Raw genomic sequence first — 20,599 nt, 5'->3', positions numbered from 1 at the left:
AGTCCCATATGCCCTCCGAATTGGTTTTAATTTGGGATCTTGTATATCCAAATATTTCCACCAAAAATAGTCTAGATTGGTCCACGTTTTTGTATATTCCATATAAAGCAACGCGCCGATTTGAGGCATTTTGTAGTGTTGGGCAATCTCGTTCGTTGAGCGGATCGATCTTTTTCATTCCGTTCACCAAAAAGATCCGGATCTTTCATTTCGTTCTTTGGCTCTTTTTCGTTCAATAAAACATTTCAGTCTTATCAGTCTTAAAAATAATCCAAAAATGTTTCTTTCCATTCAATATAGAAAAACTAATTTTTATTTGAATATAATTTCGATATATTTTTAATTTATACCTATAAATTAAAAAAACACTACATTCGACACACAAGATATTGATTTTTTAATTCACCAACGCGTAATGATGTTAAGAAGAAAAAAAAAACGAAATGTTTTCATCGTAAGGGATAGATTGAGCGAAAATTAACACACGTTCAACTTAAAAACTAGAAAAAAAAAAAAAAAAAAAACTTTCAGAACGAGAACAGAAAAAAGAGCGAGATAAGCAAAAAAGAACGAGCGGAGCCAACTGAACGAGATGATTCAGTTCAAAATTTAAACGTACGACATAAAAGAACGACACAACTCTGAAAACCATATGCATTTGTTTTTCTTGCTTGCTTGTGTGTGCAAATGTGTGCACAGCCAACGGTGGTGGTTTTGTTTTGTAAGCAGCAAAGTCTTGGCCATCAGCGATCTAAATGAACGATATAAACGAATGAGCTGGATACGGATCCGTTCGTTCTTTCCACGGAGTCGTTCCTATGAGCCGGTTCGTTCATGAACGACACAACTCTAGCATTTTGAGGGCCTTGTCACCACATTTGCCCACAGAATTTGTTCTTATTTGGGATTTCAAGTTTTCAGATGTTAGAAAATGTTTTTAATAAAAACTGTCTATATAGGTTCAAGTTTTAGAATAGCCCCCGTAACGCATTGCGTTGTTTTAAGGAATTTTGAGGATATTATACCCATTTGCCCAACAAATTAATTGAAATTTGGGATTTTGTGCTTTCAAAGGTTAGAAAATATTTTCACATTCACATTAGTAATGCCCCACCCCCCACTTAACAGTAGCTGGCCACTTCAGGTATTTTAAAATGTTTGTATATCAGACCGATCATGACTATCAAATCCCCGTGAGTTATCTCACTCTCTGCTTTAAGTTGCAACGGCAGAGAGACAAAACTCACGGGGAGCTTACATTCACGATATGGCTGTATATTTTCGGTCTTAATTGGCAGTTATTTGGCATTTAGGGCTCCTAGTAGACAACAAATGTCTCCACCAAAAGTTGTAAACATAATTCCATATTTTGGTATAGTCCCGTATAACGGTACTGCCCAATTTTCGGTATTTTTAAGTTGTATATAATTTTAAATTATTTCCATTTCAGAGCTTCCGATTACAAAAAATGTAAATAAAACTTCCGCAAGTTGTATATGTATCTAATAGGTTAGCACTTATTTGTTGTCATATATATTCACGAGTTGATAGTACATTCAGTAAGTCAGTATCTCATAGTGACGTAGATTGTGAAATGCTAGTTATATTTACGGCAGATAAAGAATATAAAGGAGAGATACCGCATTCCCACTCTACAAATGAAATGAATAATTTAATACATTGTGTTATCAAGAAAACAATTATTTGTTGTTCCTGTTTTGCTCTACACAACACGTGGTAGGTAGGTTATGATTACACAAGCAAGCATTGCCAAAATTATGAACCGATTGCGGTTTACAATTCAAATCAAATGCCCTGTTAGTTTAACTGAAATAATCGGCCAACCATATTCCCACATAATTTTGAATACATTAGTCCAGTTTAGAAACAAAATAAAAGACCACAAATTTATAGTGTATGATTTTGAATATATTTCGTTTTATTTTATCTTCCCAAATAAAAGTGTGTAATTAATTAGTTGTTTTTTTGTATCTTTCAGTATCTGTATGTGTATTGGGTACAAAGACATTTCGCAAATACAAATGTTTTAAATTAGACACATAGAGGAGAAGTTTTCGTTTTCAAATAAAGAATTACAACACATTTAATGGTATTGAGAGATGTCATTGTTGTTATTTTAAACTCATTCCTAATATAAGTACACACACTGTAGCGTAATGAAATATATTGGGGATGAGAAAATGTGATAACCAAAACTCGTATGAAGGCATATATTAGGAAGGAATAGATAGATGAATATACCTACACTATAGTTAAGAGAAAAGATAAGTAGTTTATTTCTAGAAGGAAAAGGATAATTATTTTATAATTGAATCCTTTTACTGACTGAAAATTTAGACAGAGTATTTGGATATTTCATTCAATAATTGTATTTGTTGTTGTTATTGGAATTGTAAATGCATCTGAATTCTGAATACAATTATAGTAGTGCCAATATTATAAATAAGTAACCAACGTCTCTCCTACCACGTGTGTACTCCCACATATGGACACCTAAACACTAAATTGAATGTATGCTCCAAATATAATATTTTAATTTACCCATACTACTTGAAATTAGTCATATTTAATCATAGTTAAACTTTACACAACTTTAGTGATTAGGAGTCCATATACATTTTTATACAATTTATATTTAAATAATAACAAAATAACGCCAAAAAGAGACATGTATAGAGAGCGAGAGGGAAAAAAGCAAAGCTCTTACTATACTATCAAATAACTAATTTCGTGTTAGTTAATTCAATATTCTTTAAATTATACATAATTTTAAAGGGAGTGGTTTTTAATAATTTCTTGTTAAGAAAATTTTGTTGTTTATTTATTTACGTTGTATTTATGTGTGTGACAATATGAAGAAGGACATTACGATAGATAGTTTAGATTAAAAGGGCGGGTGTGGTGGTGGGGGGTATGGATGAAGGGGGGAAGTCGACGCGAGGATAGGTATGTAGGTTTTTATTTATTTAGAGGAGAAGGAGAGTAGTGTGTGATCGGTCTGTCTGCTTTTTATTAAAAAGCATTTCAATAATTTCTTTTATATTTTGCTCTAAAAACAAACGTCTGTGTGCTTGTTGTTGTCTTATAAATTCTCTACATCTAAGCGGCGTTTCTACTGCTACGCCGACGACCCTATTCCACATCCATCGTTGAATCTTCTGGCACACTGTTGGTATGCGCTGTCTTATCACCTTCAGTTTTGTTTTCTGCATTTTCGCCATTCTGCTGTTGTTCTCCGCTGGCTGCATTATCTTTGGGTGGTGCAGGTTTGGCAGCTGGTTTGGGCTTGGGGCGATTGATAACTGAGTTTACGCAGGTGTTGAGTGTCTGTACTTCGTGACGAATATCGGCAACCTTGACGGGACTGTCGGCCGTTCTGGGCGATTCGGCAAACTTGGCCATGTTACTGTCCAACCATTTCTGAGCCTTTTCAGCGTGTTCGGCAATGTTAATGAACTCGGTCTCTGTCAAATGGTCGTATTTGGATGAACCCTTCTTAAATTCGTTTACAGCAGCATGTGCATGGCTGATGGCATTTTTCAATTCCGAAAATACGCCAGGGCAATTTTCATAGTCACTGGCACGATCCTTGATGGGATTTGTTTGTTGGTGTAAGGCCTTAAGCTTGTTAACATATGTATCACGATCACAATCTTCTCCATCTTCGTACAACCAATTTTCTAGTTCATTTAATTGAGCACAGATGGCATCACGTTCAGCATCGACTACATAGCGTTCCAAGGGACCACCCTAAAAGGATTCACAAAGTCAGTTACTGATTCATAATCGAACAATTAACAAGAAAAATCGTCATTACCTGTAGCTTGTTGCGCATATCATAAACGAATTCTTCCAAAGCGTTCTTGGCATCAATACGTTCAGTTTCCTTGGCATCATTTGACACCATCTTAGCCTCTTGTTGAATCAAGTTATTCAATTCGTTGGGCAAAAAGCCATGTGTGTGCACATCCATGGGCAATTCAATCAATTTGGTACTCTTCTTCTTCTTATCGGCACCCTGAAATCAAAAAGCCAATCAAATAAGATACCGAACAAATGGAAATTTCGGGAATAAGCAAGAAAAAAGTAGAAAGAGGAAATTTGTAGATGGTTAATTTTAAAATAGCATTTAACCAACAACAGAAGCCTATCCTAAAACCCCGAGTATTAATTTTGGGAAGGAATATTTTTGGGCAAGTAACAGAAACACTTTGGAGCTAAATGAAAAAACAAGAAGTGTACATAATTCCAAAGCAAGGGGAGGAGTGAAGGTCGTCTGTTTTTTTTCTTGTGTTGTATACAAAATTGGATGAGTGTTGGACAAACTTATACATACATAAAGTGTATTATTGAAATGTTGTTGAATTAATATTGACAAGGAGAGTACTCAAGGGTAGGCTTGTGAGCTGTTTTCTTCTTCAGTGTCATTGTAAAAGAAGAAGGTAGCCATCCATCATTGACATTCGTCCATTGGTACAGTGAGTGTGACAGACAAATGCCAACGCGTTCGGTTGTGTGTAATTGTTTTCAAATTTCCAATTTCTTGTCTTTTCTTTCTTGTTTGGAAGTAGTAAGTAAAAGAGTGTGTGTAAGGAAAACTTAATTGTTAAAATATTAAACAAAAGCTTTAGCGTATACGAAACGTACCGGAGTAAACCAGCCCTTGACCCGTTGAGCCCACCCTTGTCCTCCAGGTGATGAGGCAGTATTTGTACTATCGTCCTCATTATCATTACAAGCCTACGCGATAGTTTGTGTGGTAATGGACCATTATCATCAAACAATGATGACAAGATGTGGTGGTGGTAGTGGTGATAAAAACGAAACCAAGAAGACAACAAAAAACACAAAAATCAATTTCGTTTTGTTTTCAAAGATTTAACCTATTTTCCTTTTTTTCTTAATTTCTATTCAAAAGGAAATGGACATTGCTTTTAATGAAGATGTGAAATAGCTGAGAAGAAAAACTGTACGGAACTTAAGTATGCATAAAAATGGTTTTCTATTTTAAGGGAATTTCAACGTTACATTTTTGATTGGACGGTGAAAACATGTTATAAAATATCTGACCATAAAAGCCAAGAATAATTCATATAATGTGTGTTTATGAAATTGAAAGGTTATAAGATTGTTTGCCAGAGTTAAGGATCATTAAACATAAATCTTTAACATGAAGTTTCAATTTCCTATATTTTAACTTAAAATTACTTCTTCTGGGAATATTTTTTAATACATATTACCTTATTAGAATCTTTTGAATTAAACGTTGAAATACCCTAAACATAGACTTGGTTCGTTAAAATGTGAACGTATAGAGGACAGCAGAACTAAAATTTGTGAAAGTCAAATAAATGATAACTGATTTTTGGGGTTAGTAAAAAAAATGTTTTTCATAGAGATAAACTACAAATTGTTTGGTAAAAGAAATTAAATGTGCTACACATTATCCATATTGGAGATAAACCAAAATATGATCCTACAACTTAAAAATAAGACATTTGCTGGCAACACAGACAACATTAAGGAAGGGACGAAAAACCACTACAGATGTTAATGATTTGATGGGTATTACCGCGAATGTGATAACTTACCTCTGTTTGCACATCCATAGGTTCACCACCGTTGTTTTGTTGTTGCTGCTCTCCACCAGCTGGTTGTTCGCCTGCTTGTTCATTGGGCTGAGGAGTTGGTGGTTCTTCGGCTTCCTTCTTATCAACCAACGAAGCACTTGAGATCAAAACAATACCATGATGATTGATTCTAACCTTGACCTTAACCTCAGCATATTCTCCCTTCTCGTTGGGTTTGACATCCTTAATGGTCCAGCGACCAATAACGGGATCTGGATAAGGAATAGATTGTGAATACTGAACTGTCATGGTGAAGGGTTCTTTGCGGTTCAAGGTCAAAAGGCGACTGAATGGTGCAGCATGGAAAACGGGGAACACTTCAATGCCGCCACCAGAAACTGTGCCATCACCTTCCCATGTAACCATAACGGGATAATTCTGAATATCAGTAACACCGAACTCGCGTACACGTACAGCTGGTGACATAATAGCACATTGCAAAGCCGCGCCTCGTGACACAGATTCATCCTGATTCAATGTGGTGCTGGCCGATTTGCCAAACACATTTTCAATCAATTGCTTGATTGCGGGAATACGTGAGCTGCCGCCTACAATTTCCACTGAATGAATGTCTTCCAGACTAAGTTTGGAATCTGCCAATAGTTTCTTGAAAGCTTTCTCCACACGCTGGAACAAAGGAGCACACAACTCCTCCATTTGGGAGCGTTGCATGCTGGACGAAACATCGATGTCTTCCATAAAGCACTCGATGTTCAGGGGCAACTTGGTGCTATTGGCCGACATTTGTTTCTTCAACTTTTCAACCTCGGTAATGAGACGCAGCCAACAACGGGCGTTTGTCTTGGCATTAATCTTGTAACGCTCTTGGAACTCCTTGGCAAAGTGATCTGCCAAGACGGTATTAAAGTCGCGACCTCCAATATAATCCCAGGTGCTGGCCAGCATCTTTAGTTTGCCTTTGGTAAAGGCACATGCACTGACCTGCAGTGAGGCATGGCCACAGTCCACAAAGATAACATTACGAGGTTTATCTTCGGGCAAGTCCTGCTTGTAGAAACCATATGACAAAGCTGTTGCTGTAGTTTCGTTCATTAGGCGTAGAACATTGAGACCGGTTATTTGGGCAGCATCAAGTAAAGCCTTGCGCTCAGCATTGGTGAAATACACTGGGCAAGTAATAACGCAATCATTCACCTAAAAAATAAGCAAATGTCAACATTGCCTTCAAGCGATGAAAATTTGTATTTCTAAAGACATACCTGTGTTCCCAAAGCATGGGTGGAAGTTTCCTTCAATTTGGTAAATAACATGGCAGTCAACTGTTCGGGAGTAAAGGTTTGCTCTTGATCCAAATAGTTGACATGGTAACCGATGCTACCATCGGGCAAGCTTGTAACTTTTGTTGGAATGCTGTTAAGTTCACGTTGCACATGGGGATCGTTGAATTTACGACCCAGTAATTGTTTGAAGCCACTAACTGTATTTTTCATATTTGTGACTTGCTGATTTTTGGCAGCAACGCCAATGATACGTTTTTTGCCATCGAAAGCTACACATGATCTGGAAACAAAGAGAAGATTAAAGTTTAATCTAGGGTAATTCAAGAATACTGCTTAAGTAGATACATATATAGAAAAAAGAAGTGACGTCATTACTCATGCACATCTTAATGTCTAAAAAAGTATTAAGCACTTCTCTCGAGACAACAACTACTGACCATTGAGTCATAATCTGGGACTAGTAATGGCTTATTTTTCTACATAAAAACTATGTTTTAAAATATTATTGTAAACATTGGTATTGGACTCTTAAAGGTGCTAATTTAAATCAATTTAGGGCATACAATTTTTAGTTATGTCGCGTTTTTAGTGCTTCTAGAAATGGTTTTATTTCTCACCATTTACCGGTTGGTGACTATACTTGGCCAAATGCGGTGCTGAGTGTGTGTGCCTGCTTGTGTGGATGTGTATGATTTTTTTGGATACCTACTTTTTGATTACTAAAATGACGCAGCATTGGCCATTCGAACAAAAATACCCACCACCCACACACTGTATGGAAATGTTTTCAAATAAACAATCAAATGAAATGTATTGGGAAGAAATTAAATAAAACACCTTGAAATGGTGGTAACAACATGGTGGGGGGGGGAGGGGCTAGCAAATGTTAACAGTATTGTCATCAAGCCAATGGTTTGTTATGACTTGGTTTCTGATGCCATTCGATAGACTTTGGGAGGCGTTCAAACCATCAATATGACATCACTTGCACCACGAAAATGCATTCCGCAATCTGCATCACAGCACATCTGAACGACATTTTGCCCATACATGGTCAGGCTACAACGCACAAAACAAAATCCAAACAAACACGATAAGTGTGGCTTGAAGCAGCAAGCTCTCCTTAAAACGCTCACTCATAGATATTAAACGACATTGAAAAGCCGGCTTACAAACCATTCGCGGCCCATAGCAACATATCATACATAGCACAGACACACAAACAATAGCCAGCAGAAATCAACATATGATCAGAATGATGGCATTTGATGGTGGCTTTGCCAATGTTAAGCCGTAACAGCTGAGTGGCCCTTAGAAAGGGGGCAAACAAAAAAATCAATAACTTCCAGAAAAATACACATGTTTCTGGAATGTTTCCTAGCAATCGTAAATGTTACACCCCTTTTATGCGGAATTTTGTAACATTGAGTTGCAAGTTTGTTCTTTTTTTTTTTTGCCAAAGTGCAAACTCACATTCATTTCACGGTTTTACAATTTTTTTCCTCAACACTTTGATAAATTTTTCCATTGCTCGAAATCAAGAGCATGAGAGAACAAACCGCGAACACATTTTGAGAAGCAAAATAAAAACGGAATGGGAGAAAAGAAAAATTAATTCTATCTAACCTCACTTTTTTGCCATTTGTAATGCTTAATCACCTTTATTGTAATAATAAGTCCAAAATTGTTAATACTTACGGTGTTGCTCTCAAGCTGTAGTCATTGGCAAGAGTCTCAATACCGCCAGCCTTGGCGGCGGCGACATAGCACGACTCGCTACCAAAATCAATACCAATCACAGACATTTTTCTTCTTTGTCAATGTGTGTTGTTTAAAAAGTAAAAACTTCTTGGGCAGCTCTGTGTATTTTCTACTTCAGACCACCAAAACAAACTTCCGAGAATTTCTGCAATGCAAAAAAGATAAAATATGATATACACTTTTCAATTTAGCACTTTTGACTAATAACACTTCGGGTTTTTTTTTCCACAAAACTAGAACAAACACGTCAGTCAGTGAAGTGAGTAAATTTGCGAAAAATTAAATAATAAATCCAGAATGTTCGTTGAAAATAAAGGGGTAACGAAACTCTTGTCAATTAAATCAATTTTATCACTGACACAAAATGGCACATGGAAGACTTTTTATGCAAATCCAGCTGTCCTCCATTCATTAAACTTTTAACATGAAATATGAAATATGTAGTGTGTATGTATGTATGTATGTAGTACATACGTTTTTTATGAATCTTTGCTCTTTAAACGGTAGTGTATTTGTTTAAACTTTTATCTATAACTCGTTATCTTTTCTTTGCTACACGTTGTGGTAATACTTTTCTTTTATCGCTTGTTAGTGAATTTGCAAATTTTTTTTCTTTTAATTTCTTGTATTAAACGTTTTTTGGTTTTCTTTTCGGCTGTTACCTTCTTAAAAAGCTAGTGTTTCTCAACGCGTTTTATTTTCAACTGTGATGGCTGATTATTTTTCGTATTTCTCTCCTCTCTCGTGATTCACGAGTCGTGAATCTTCTAGAAAATTTTGACACTTGTTTTATGTCGTATTTTCAGGGTTGCATTCGTTTGTCACATACCACGTTTAACTGTCAAAGAACGCTTGCGTACGGCGTATCGCTAACCCTGCGTTTACACATGACAGGACAATTGATTTCATGTATTGATTGTCAAAAACCCAAAACTTATCTCGCATAGGTGCCATCAGACCATCTGCTTTTTTGCGTATGTTATGTAGCTTGTATATACACATGCACATTCATATGTACAACAAAATTGTCATTTTAGATACCGTTTATGATTTTTGCTATCATAACTGGTTATGTTTTTTTGGTATGACATAAACTAAAAATATAAACAACAGCTTTGCCAAACAAACAAAACAGCTGTTCCCTTTAGGTTTACAGACGAGAATAGAGCGCGCTCTAATCAAAAAAATGTACATATGTTTTATCATCTCATTTTGACTCATACATTTTTTTACGTGTTTACACGAAGATTAGAACTTACAGATCTGAAGAGCTGATACATGCTTCCCCAAATGTCAAATTATAAAGAAATGCCAGAGCCTCTTTGCAAATCCGCATGCGTTCTCCATTAGGAGGCTCTGGTATTCCTTTATAATTTGACATTTGGGAAGCAAGCGACGATTGATTCTGTTCTGGCCTTTACCCCTACTGTCTGTTAAAATTATGGACAGGGTTGTATTTTAAGATAAACTGTTTGTGTAAACGCCTAGTAAAATTTTAGCTTCTTGCAGGTTCTGGGACAGAGCAAATTTTAACCACTTTTATAGTACGTTTATATGTAAGAGGATTTAACAAACCCATAGGGTTTCAAATGTCCATTCCATTGCATATACCTCAAATAAATCCTTATAAAGAAGGTTTACCGTACAAAACGTAAACCGTATTACACATTTTAAACTGGCACAAAGCTTTAAACGGCGTTTTCATTAGAACTTAAACTTGAAGATTCTTGCACGTAAAGGAACAGAGCTATAGTATTGACATGCCTATCATTAATTTTTAAAATAGAGACATATAAAAATGTACAGAAAATACCAAAATTTTGAGAATTAATGGAATGACATGGAGCAAAAATAAAGGTTGATGTACAAGGTGGTGCAAAAGTAAACTTCCGATGTTTTTTTGGCTGTAATTTAAAAAGATAATGAAAAACTTTGAATCTTCTTGTGGATTATTTTTATTTGGTCTTTTAATTTTTTTACATCAAGTCGAGAATATGATGTCAGATAAATGGCCGCCGCCACAGTTTATTGTCATTTTAGCCTTTTTTATGGCATTTTCTATCACTTTGGGCAAAACTTCCGGCGATAGGTCCTCACATTCTTGACGGATATTGTCTTGTCTCTGAGGCTTGTGCCCCAGAAGAGTAAATTTTGTTTATTTACGTATCCGCTAAAGGGAAATGTGCCTCATCACTCATGATTGTTTTTGATGTAGCGTAACATTGTTTATTAACGTGTATTTCGCATGTGTTTACTACACAAATGTCAAAACAGAACTGACATTAGGGGCCAATCGCAAAATTGATAGCATTTTCTGATAGGAGGATTACTTTTGCGCTACCTTGTATATTCATAGTTATGCCCGTAATTTCTACGCATAGTTATCTATGAGTTCCTAAATACCCCCCGTGTAAGCAAAATTTCATAATTTCAATCCATAGGTAACGTTACCGGGTCGAAAACGGCCGCGTTACTTAGACCCCCTGCAGACAGTGAAATTAATTTCATGAAATTATGCGCTCTTATGCTAAGTTTACATTTACGAAATCCACTCGATTTCAACTGTCAATTCCATAGTTCAAACGTCAAATGAAATCTCATCTTGATTTCAACGCCCCACAGTCGATGTGTCTGAGGAGCCTTCCTAAACCAAAGGCGAAACATGCATGTCACACAGTAGTGATTGTGTGGGTTCGTATCGTCGGTTTTCCTTTTTCAAAAAGCATCTTGGTCAGTAAGCTAGTCTCTAACGAGAAATTAATTAAAAAAAATTAATAAAAAATGACCTTCGCCTAATAGGCAAAATTTTCAAATAAAAATAAAAATCAGCTTGAGCCAGGCTGGGGTTCGAACCCACGTCCTTGAAAAACACATGGAAAAAAGTGTTGTCACGGCGTGTTAGTGTTCAGAACCAAACTCATAACTTTCAAAGGCTACGCTAAGCTTTTGTCATGAAAGCCATACAAAGATTTCGAAGGCGTTTCGTGATTTCGCGCGGCAAATCAACGTATCAGCTATCGTATTTAGATGATAATGAACATGTTGCTAGTTTCTACTATGCCAAAATTGTATGGCAGAAAACAGGAAAATAGGGTGTTATTCGGCGCTATTTTTGTTTAAAAAGAAGTGTAAGTCTTGCTAGACTTCGGAGTACGGGAACGAGTTCTATACACAATTAATACGATATATAGATAGTTTTACGATAATTTTCGAAATAATGTTGTAAAGTTCTATATTGTCGCATATTTTTGATGACTAATTCAATTTGCGACAACTTGTTTTGAAAATTCATGTTCGATCAGCTGCGCATATGCATCTACCTTGATCATTATGATATGTTTGAAATCAAAAAAAAAAAAAAAAATAAGTGTAAACACCGGGATGTATTTCAGGATTTCGTAAAATTCGGTGGATTTTAGATCACAAGTGTAAACTTGGCATTAAATTCGAGTGGATTTCGTAAATGTAAACAAAGTATTATGTTAAGTTTACATTTACGAAATCCACTCGATTTCATCTGTCAATTCCATAGCTCAAACGTCAAATCATGGTACAATAAAGTGGAGGTAGGACAGGTATGAAAATCACTGAGAAATGCCACCCTGCAGCCATGGCTTAAAACGTCAAATGGCATGGTACAATAATAATGGTAGATGTACCTGCATAGCTATCCCGTATTAAAAACATATGGAACTTAGAGCTTCACTTTTTATATGTTAAAAGTGCCATTTAGTGTAAAAACATTTCTTTAGCTAGGCTCCAGAATATTCTTGTTGGAAAAGTGTTCCAAAAATAGCAAAAGTTCTTCCCAAACATATGACAGTGAAAAAATGTCATTCACTTATTTTCTACTTGACAAGTTTGGCTAATCTGACATCGTGATTGCTGGTATCCGATTTGCAGATAAATTTCAGCAGAATTTTTACAAAAATTGTAGTTTTTACATTTCCGTACTTTTGAAAAAAATTTAAATTAATATCAATATTTGATAAATTGTTCATTCGTAAGTTTTGCTAAAAAAATCAACAATTTTACACATTTTTTGTCCTTGTTTTCAATTTTAAGATATAGTGTTACAGCCAGGGTTTCGGAGTCGGAGTCGGAGTCTACGAGTCGGAGTCGAGCAATTTTGCTGGAGTCGGAGTCGGAGTCTGAGTCGAAAAAAATAACTCGACTCCGACTCCGGGAAAAATTTTTTCCACGTTATAGAAATATAACATTAAATTTGGAAAAAGAACATTTTTTTAATTATTATATTATATTATTTTTTAAAGGAAGGTATAAGAAAACATATATGCAAACGGTATATTATACTAAGTTAAAGGAACAGTATATTTACTATCCTCTGAAGTGTAGTCTAATCATTCCTATTTTGTTGATACAATTGATTTTTTACATTTTTGCAAACAAAAGTAAAGTTCTATGACAATCGAATTAAGATTGGACCCTTAAATTCTTTCGTCAGAAGTCTTACTGGTATTCTCACAAAGTTCTATTGGTATTCTCATCTTGTTTTTATGAGAAGTTATCCTTGTCTTCTATTAAAGACATTGTGGTCTCTATGGGAAATTTTACTGAATACCCTGTTACACAAAATGGAAGTCAAGATCTGGGGGTGGAAAAATTCCTTTTCGGGATGAAAACCCCAATTGCAACCCCGAAAGGATCCCATAGCTGCAATTTCTGAGTTATGACATAATGAATTTTTTGATTGACCCTTATCAATCATTGAGAAAATAGCTTTTTATCTCTATTTCGAGATATTGTTTGATCATTGTTAGATGTCATGTTTACAGTTAAATAGAATGAGGAACATTTCTGTCGAATATGCTGGCCTTCTACCTCAGTTCCTTCGATGTCCTTTTGTTCTTGAACTCAAAAAGTAAAACAAAATGAAATTTTTGACAAAAATTTTCCATCGAAAATTATATGCAGGTTTCCCATATCCAAGAAATCCATATTGTCACGTTTTCATTGTTCTTTATCAGTTTTACCCATTACTTTCTCAGAAAAAATCGTACGTTTATGTATTTCGGTAAAGTTCGCATAATCTATTAACTATACATGAAATTCGTAGGATTACGCTTCTGAATCAGGGCATCATAAAATCGTTGTTGGTCAACGATAGATTCATCTCGCCATAGCTCAGATGTCTGACAAACGGCGAATCTTTCTTCTAGGTTTCATTATATACTCAATGAGGGCTTTAGATGTAGACATGGGGTAAAAGTGATAAAGGACAATGAAAATATGACAATATCGATTACTTGTCCGAGTGGACCGACCATACATAAAATTTTCCTAGCAACATTTTTATACCCTCAGCATTTATGCTAACGAGGGTATATACACTTTCATACGGGCAAAATGTGCCTCATCGAAATAATGGTTTTAGACCCCAAGTATGTTTGGACGAAATGTGTTTCAGACAATTTGGAGTCGATTGAGCAATGTCCGTCCGTCTGTCTGTCTGTCTGGCTGGCTGGAGCGCACTATAACTCTCGAACGGATGAACCGATTCGGTTCAAATTTTAGCTTTCGTAATATTTTGCCCAAACTTAGTTTAAGTTCGAAGATGAGCTATATCGGTCCACTCCTTCCGGTACCTCCCCCACAAAAGTTCGAAAATGTTCGGAAAATTTGTGCGCACGCTAACTCTTGAAGGGAGTAACCGATTTGGTCCATACTTTGCCCATCGTAGAGCATGTACCAGACTTAGATCAGGTTTTAATATGGACTCAATCGGTCCACTCCGTCGGGTACCTCCCACACAAAAATTTGGAAAAGTTCAGTTTAGGACCATCTCTCGAACCGCTTTGATTTTTGCTTTAGGAACTTGTATTCACTGCCCTACATACGACGATATAAGTTTCATCAGGGGCAAGTCCATACTTCCTGAGAAAATAGCCAGAAAGTTGCAAAAAACGGCTATGACACCGTGTGAGGAGGTTGGAGGACAAAATAACTCTAGAACAGGTCTGCCGATTCGGTCCAAAGTTTGGCCTTAGTAATATTTTGTCCAAACATAGTTTAAGTTCGAAGATAAGCCATATCGGTCCACTCCTTCAGGTACCTCCCCCACAAAAGTTCAAAAATGTGCGTACGATAACTCTTAAAAGGAGTGGCCGAATTGGTCCATACTTTACACATCCTAATATATCTACCAGATATAGATCAGGTTCAAATATGGACTATATTTGTCCACTCCATCCGGTACCTCCCACTCAAAGTTTCGGATACATGTTCACTTTAAGACCTGCTTTCTAATCACTTTGATTTTTGTTGAAGCAACTTGCATTGCTGCCTCAATAGCGATGGTAAAAGTTGTTTCAGGGGCAAGTTCATACTTCTTGAGCAAACATCCCTGAAGTTCTAAAAAACCCCGATGGTACCATATGTAGTGGCTGGAGATCCATTCTTTTTAGTATCTCCTCCGCAAAACTTTTGATATTAAATCCTAATCAACATTTTTGTCAGTTCAAACGCCCAAAATTCTTAAAACTCCCTAAATACATGCGTTTTTTGGAAAAAAATTGTTTCAATATACACAGGCTGAGGGTATATCTCTGTCGGCAAAGCCGACTGATACTTTTTTACTTGTTTTTGTTGCATTTTAAGATTTTCTCACGCGGAAGAATTCCGTCAAGAATATACTCGTCCAAAAAAAGGAAAACCGACAGAACCTTTCGCAAGATTCGGCCGAAACGATATTGGATATGTAAGGAAAAACTAACACATTAGCCTATATAGGCCAAAATATAGGAAAAAGTTAAAAAATTTTTGCACATTTTATTCATTTTTAGTGGTATAGTAATTCACTCTCGGAGTCGGAGCCGGAGTCGTGAAAAAAAATCGTTTGGAGTCGGAGTCGAGCCTAAAATACCTCGACTCCGAAACCCTGGTTACAGCAGAAGTTTTTTGTTGGAACAATTCAGCGGTACATCTACCTTTATGATTGCATAATGTCAAAAACAGTACAAAATGTCAACCCTGCTTTTGACAGATTAGGCCATAAAAAGAAAAAAATTGTAATCAGCTGTTAGCTGTGGCCTACCTTTACTTTATTCTACCATGCGTCAAATGAAATCTCATCTGAAATCCATTGGATTTCATTTGACGTTTAACCTATGGATTTGACAGATGAAATCGAGTGGATTTCGTAAATGTAAACATAGCTTTAGACTGATTAAAAATGCAATCCGAAGAATGAATATAAATTCAATCCAAAGCACTGCATCTTAAGCCGTGATTTGGATCGAAAATGAAGTGCATCCTAGCTGTGTGCTGTGGAAGCAAAATGGAGTGCATCCTAGCTGCGCGCTCTCTTGTAAAATTCATAAGTGAATTCATAGGAAAAGATGTACTCCAACGGCAATTGTACTGTACACTTGTACTGATTAAACTGCATCCACGGATGCAAACTTTTTGCTGGGTATGTATGTGTTAGTAAATCAGAGTTGTATTTGAAGACAAACTGTCTGGTGTAAACGCCTAGTAAAGGCCGTGACAGAATCAGCACGTTGCTTGCTTCCCAAATGTCAAATTATAAAGGAATGCCAGAGCCTCTTTGCAATTTCGCCGGCGTTCCCCGATATAATTTGACATTTGAAAGCAAGGCAATTCTCTGTTCCTCCTGACCGACAAAAAAGTCTACACTGCATTTATTAATATAATAATATTTAAATAAATAATTAAAAAATGTTTCGTATGCCACCCCAAGTTGACCCGGCAGAGGAGAAGAAACGCGTCCAAGCTGATGTTAGAAATAACTTTATAATGTTCACCGTTCTATGCACTGCAATCCGATTGGGTAAGATTTTTGTCATCTTGTTGTTGGTTTTTAGAATCGTGTTGGTATGATGAACGGGTTAAACTTATTTCTTCTTTCATATTTACAGCTCCCTTTTGCTTGGGAAAAATCATGAATCAAACTGCCTAGCATTTAGAAGAACTTACATGGACTCAATTAGCTACTACATTATACACTAAAACTGTTTCGTTACTATCAAAATAGTTTTGACGTTTGTTACAACTATGGACACGAAATTCCTCCAGATCGTTATTAGAAGAAACGCTGTAAATCAAAACAAATCTGTTACATAATTATTGTAATAAAATACAAAGGCATAAGACGGGAATACACGCGCACACCTGATTTTTTTTAAATTTTTACCACAGGTAGGTCTCGTTGTCCTGAACACAAAAATATACATACCATCTCTAGGAAGTCCATACTTCCCGAGATAAAGGCCTCTCGGGAAGGATGGACTTCCCAGACATGATATATACATATATATATATATATTTTTTGTGTTCAAGACAACGAGACCTACATCTGGTAAAAATATAGGGCATGCGCGTGTATACCCGTCTTGTTCCCTAAAACCGCGAAAACGCTTGGTTTTGGGATCCGTAATTACAACAAAATATGCAATATTATACCATTTTCCGAAATGCAACTTCTTGGATAGTATCTTTGTTTTTTAACGTAGAACCTTGCAATTTTGCGGGACCATGTATTTTAGTTTTATGTATTAGATACAATCAAAAAACGAATTTTAATTTTTTTTGGAGATACGATTTCGCTCATTTATGATGACTATTGTCATCATATGTCCTAATTGAGATAGTTTGTCAAAATTTAGCCCGTTTTTGCATAGCCTCATAGTAAAATGGTCGTAATTGTATTTTCCTGATTTATCCAAAAATATTTAACCGATTTAGCTATAATATGTAAGGTGATGTTTCCTCCTTAAAAAATTACAAAAGTAGGCAAATATTTATTTCAAATACAATATCTTTGCCACGAAAAATGTTTCATTGGAATAAAATGTTAGTCTACGCTGTGTCTGTAATTTATAAAATTAAAATCACGTCGCAATGTTCAAGTTAGATGAATAATTTCGATAAGTGTGCGCCATTCGGACTCTCATATCGTCAGGATAAAGTGAACCACAGAACGGATTGATGTGAGGGAAGTCTTCTCTTGTCCTTAGAGAGATGTTCATGGAAAATATCAGAAGGGGCAATTGGAAAACATATTTCATATGAAACGATCATTACAAACTAACACAAAGGTATGCTATTGCCTAGACCTGAAAGCTTATTGGAAATAGTACGACAAGACATCATGCGGAAAAGTCTTATATTACTTGATTATATGGTTGGCAATTCATTAAACGGTCCCACCCAGCAAAATTAAATGGAAGTGATTCCATGTGAAATCATGATTTCACTGGTTCTTTTGCATGAGTGCGAAAGGAGTCGTGAAAGATCCCATCTTTTTCATCGAATTTTCATGAGTGCAATTGAAGTCGTGAAAGGTCCGATCTTTTTCATCGAATTTTCATGAGTGCAATCGAAGTCATGAAAGATCCGATTTTTTCATCGAATTTTCATGAGTGCAATTGAAGTCGTGAAAGATCCGATCTTTGTCACAATAATATCATGAGTTCAAATAAATTGATAAGTAACCGCACAATAAATTATCAAATACTCATATACCCGAATAATTATGTACTTGCAAAAGCAATTGTTAAAATGAAAATAAAAGTCAGATGAAAGTGGTCGATAGTGGCAAAATTTATATATTTTAATTAAAAATACAATGTAAATTGATATAAAACAAAAGAAAAATATATTTTGTGTTTGGAAACCTGTTTCGTTTTGTGGATATTAAAAAGAAGTATGAAAAAGACCCGGTCTATTAACCACGAGCTTCCCCAGCCGACCAACACCGATATAGTAAAACATATCGAGCTGCAATTATTGGGTTGGTTGGGCCATGTTAACAGGATGGATAAAGATGCCACCGGCACACAGTGTTGCCGCTTCCTTGTAAACGTGGACAAAAATAGAAGGAGTTGACCTAGGTCGATGAATTTTTATAGAAGTACTTATGCAGGCATAGGAATGAAAAATTCCCATTTTGGTCCATATCGGTTCAGATTTGAATATATCCCTCATATATATATTTCTCCGATTCTGCTATAACTCAGCCAATTTTAATTGAACCGCCTTCAAATTTAATATGCGATATTTGCTTGGGCCTCTGATCAGTTTTACCGATTTTGTTAAAAATCGGATCAGATTTCGATATAGCCCCCACATATATATATTTCCCCGATTTTGCTATAACTCAGCCAATTTTAATTGAACCGCCTTCAAATTTAAAATGCGATATTTGCTGGGGCCTCTGATCAGTTTTACCGATTTTGTTAAAAATCCGTTCAGATTTGGATATATCCCCCATATATATTTCTCCGATTCTGCTATAACTCAGCCAATTTTAATTGAACCGCCTTCAAATTTCATATGAGAATTGTTTATGATGATATGGTTGTGGCTCCCAGAATCGGATTTTATAGGATGTAAACTTTGCATTTTTTAATTCGAAAGGGATGTCTGTTTCATGTACCAAATGGTCGAAACTGCAATTTGCTGCAATTTTTAGATACACTCCATGAAAGAAGCGAAATTCTTGAGTTTTGTATAACACGTTACTGTTCCAATCAACATAACGGTACTTTATGTATACACACTATATGTAAACTTTTTTTCATAAATTGCAAGACTATCGACCACTCTTTAATTCCCTATTCAAGAGATGTGGAATATGTCAATAACTTCTTTAAAAAATTTCCATGAACATGGGTTTCTTTTTTAAATACATTTTAGTAAATGTCACATACGAAAAATGTTCTATGTTTAACGAGCTATAACTTTATAGTAACACCAAATATCGGCAACATCTTTGAGGTTTCTCCTATTTGAAGTGTTCTCAATAAAATAAAACCATAAAATTATAAAAAAGTCAAGAACACATTTTTCGATTTTTGTCCACTGAGGCAACACTGTGCGGCATATCAATACGAGCCATTTGACGTTATGCGACCCGAGGGAACAAAACTCCAATGGAAAGATCACGATATCACAAGCATGGCATGCAAAGTGAGAGAAGCAAAGTAGGAGATCGGTAAAATAAGTATAAAAGAGACCATAACGTGGTAACTATTACAGGATAAGCTTTTTCTTTTGAAATAAAATAACAGAATTCAAATTTATACTAGATTTCCCAAACGATGAGCTTGGTTCAGAGATTGACACATAATTTATCGAATATTGGAAAAACGGAACCCCCAAGTTGAAAGAAGTATCTTGCAGCCATCGGAAGAGATAAATATGATATTGCAGATTAATATAATATATAATTTTGAAAATTACATACAAAATGAAGAAAAATAACATCTGGCGATACAAATCATCTGCGCATTGTATTCTTATTAATTCAACAAATTACATTATTGTATTGCGAATTTTATTTCTGATTGGCAAAAATCCGGATCCAAAGCATTGGTGCAAGAAGCCATGACGATGAACTGGTGCAAGAAGCCATGACAATGAACTGGTGCAAGAAGCCATGACAATGAACCGGTGCAAGATGCTATAACAATGAACTGGTGCAAGATGCCGTGACAATGAACTGGTGCAAAATGCCATGACAATGAACTGGTGCAAAATGTCATGACAATGAACTGGTGCAAAATTCCGTGACAATGAACTGGTGCAAAATGCCGTGACAATGAACTGGTGCAAAATGTCATGACAATGAACTGGTGCAAAATGCCATGACAATGAACAGGTGAAATCAGGTGTCACTCCCTTGTAAATTTCATCGGTGATTCACCTAAATTTGCACCTATGACAAGTCACTTGCACCTATGATTCAACTCATGATCTGTCATCGAACATTTTGCTGGGCAGCAAACTGTTCGGTGACAAATCATGAGTTGAATCATGGGTGCAAGTGACATGTCATAGGTGAAAATTTAGGTGAATCACCAATGACATTTACAAGGGAGTGACACACACTTTCACCAATTCATTGTCATAGCATTTTTCACCTGTTCATTGTCATAGCATCTTGCACCAGTTCATCATCATAGC

General features: G+C 35.9%; 2 protein-coding genes across 7 annotated transcripts; one reads left to right on the top strand and one right to left on the bottom strand.

Moving 5' to 3' along the window:
- Positions 1–1,907: 1,907 nt before the first annotated feature.
- Positions 1,908–9,507, bottom strand: Hsp110 (heat shock protein 70Cb). 6 transcript variants are annotated; one of them, XM_073986347.1, is made up of 7 exons: positions 9,316–9,449; positions 8,591–8,798; positions 6,872–7,172; positions 5,613–6,806; positions 4,669–4,761; positions 3,839–4,039; positions 1,908–3,771 (listed from the first exon to the last, which is right to left on the bottom strand). In XM_073986347.1, exons 2-7 carry the CDS (start codon positions 8,695–8,697, stop codon positions 3,154–3,156), a joined length of 2,514 nt encoding a protein of 837 aa, XP_073842448.1. In that variant the 5' UTR covers positions 8,698–8,798; positions 9,316–9,449; the 3' UTR covers positions 1,908–3,153. The 6 variants fall into 6 exon arrangements, with proteins under 6 accessions (XP_073842448.1, XP_073842449.1, XP_073842450.1 ...); XM_073986348.1 differs by having other exon boundaries at positions 9,128–9,364; XM_073986349.1 differs by lacking the exon at positions 9,316–9,449 and adding an exon at positions 9,013–9,136.
- Positions 9,508–16,235: 6,728 nt separating this feature from the next.
- LOC141401085 (uncharacterized) lies at positions 16,236–18,308 on the top strand. The gene is made up of 2 exons (XM_073980913.1): positions 16,236–16,463; positions 16,552–18,308. Exons 1-2 carry the CDS (start codon positions 16,352–16,354, stop codon positions 16,590–16,592), a joined length of 153 nt encoding a protein of 50 aa, XP_073837014.1. The 5' UTR covers positions 16,236–16,351; the 3' UTR covers positions 16,593–18,308.
- Positions 18,309–20,599: the final 2,291 nt, after the last annotated feature.

Source organism: Musca autumnalis, unplaced genomic scaffold, assembly GCF_047663935.1.
Source record: "Musca autumnalis isolate F117 unplaced genomic scaffold, ASM4766393v1 scaffold_4, whole genome shotgun sequence".
NCBI classification, from domain to species: domain Eukaryota; kingdom Metazoa; phylum Arthropoda; class Insecta; order Diptera; family Muscidae; genus Musca; species Musca autumnalis.
This window is presented reverse-complemented; position numbering and strand designations above follow the sequence as displayed.

Excerpts from the sequence above, each read along its gene's own strand:
- Hsp110 (XM_073986347.1), bottom strand. The coding sequence starts at position 8,697 with ATGTCTGTGATTGGTATTGATTTTGGTAGCGAGTCGTGCTATGTCGCC. Across the intron at positions 7,173-8,590 it reads TACAGCTTGAGAGCAACACC|ATCATGTGTAGCTTTCGATG; the intron begins GTAAGTATTAAC and ends CTTTGTTTCCAG. Across the intron at positions 3,772-3,838 it reads ATATGCGCAACAAGCTACAG|GGTGGTCCCTTGGAACGCTA; the intron begins GTAATGACGATT and ends GAATCCTTTTAG.
- LOC141401085 (XM_073980913.1), top strand. The coding sequence starts at position 16,352 with ATGTTTCGTATGCCACCCCAAGTTGACCCGGCAGAGGAGAAGAAACGC. Across the intron at positions 16,464-16,551 it reads ATGCACTGCAATCCGATTGG|CTCCCTTTTGCTTGGGAAAA; the intron begins GTAAGATTTTTG and ends TCATATTTACAG.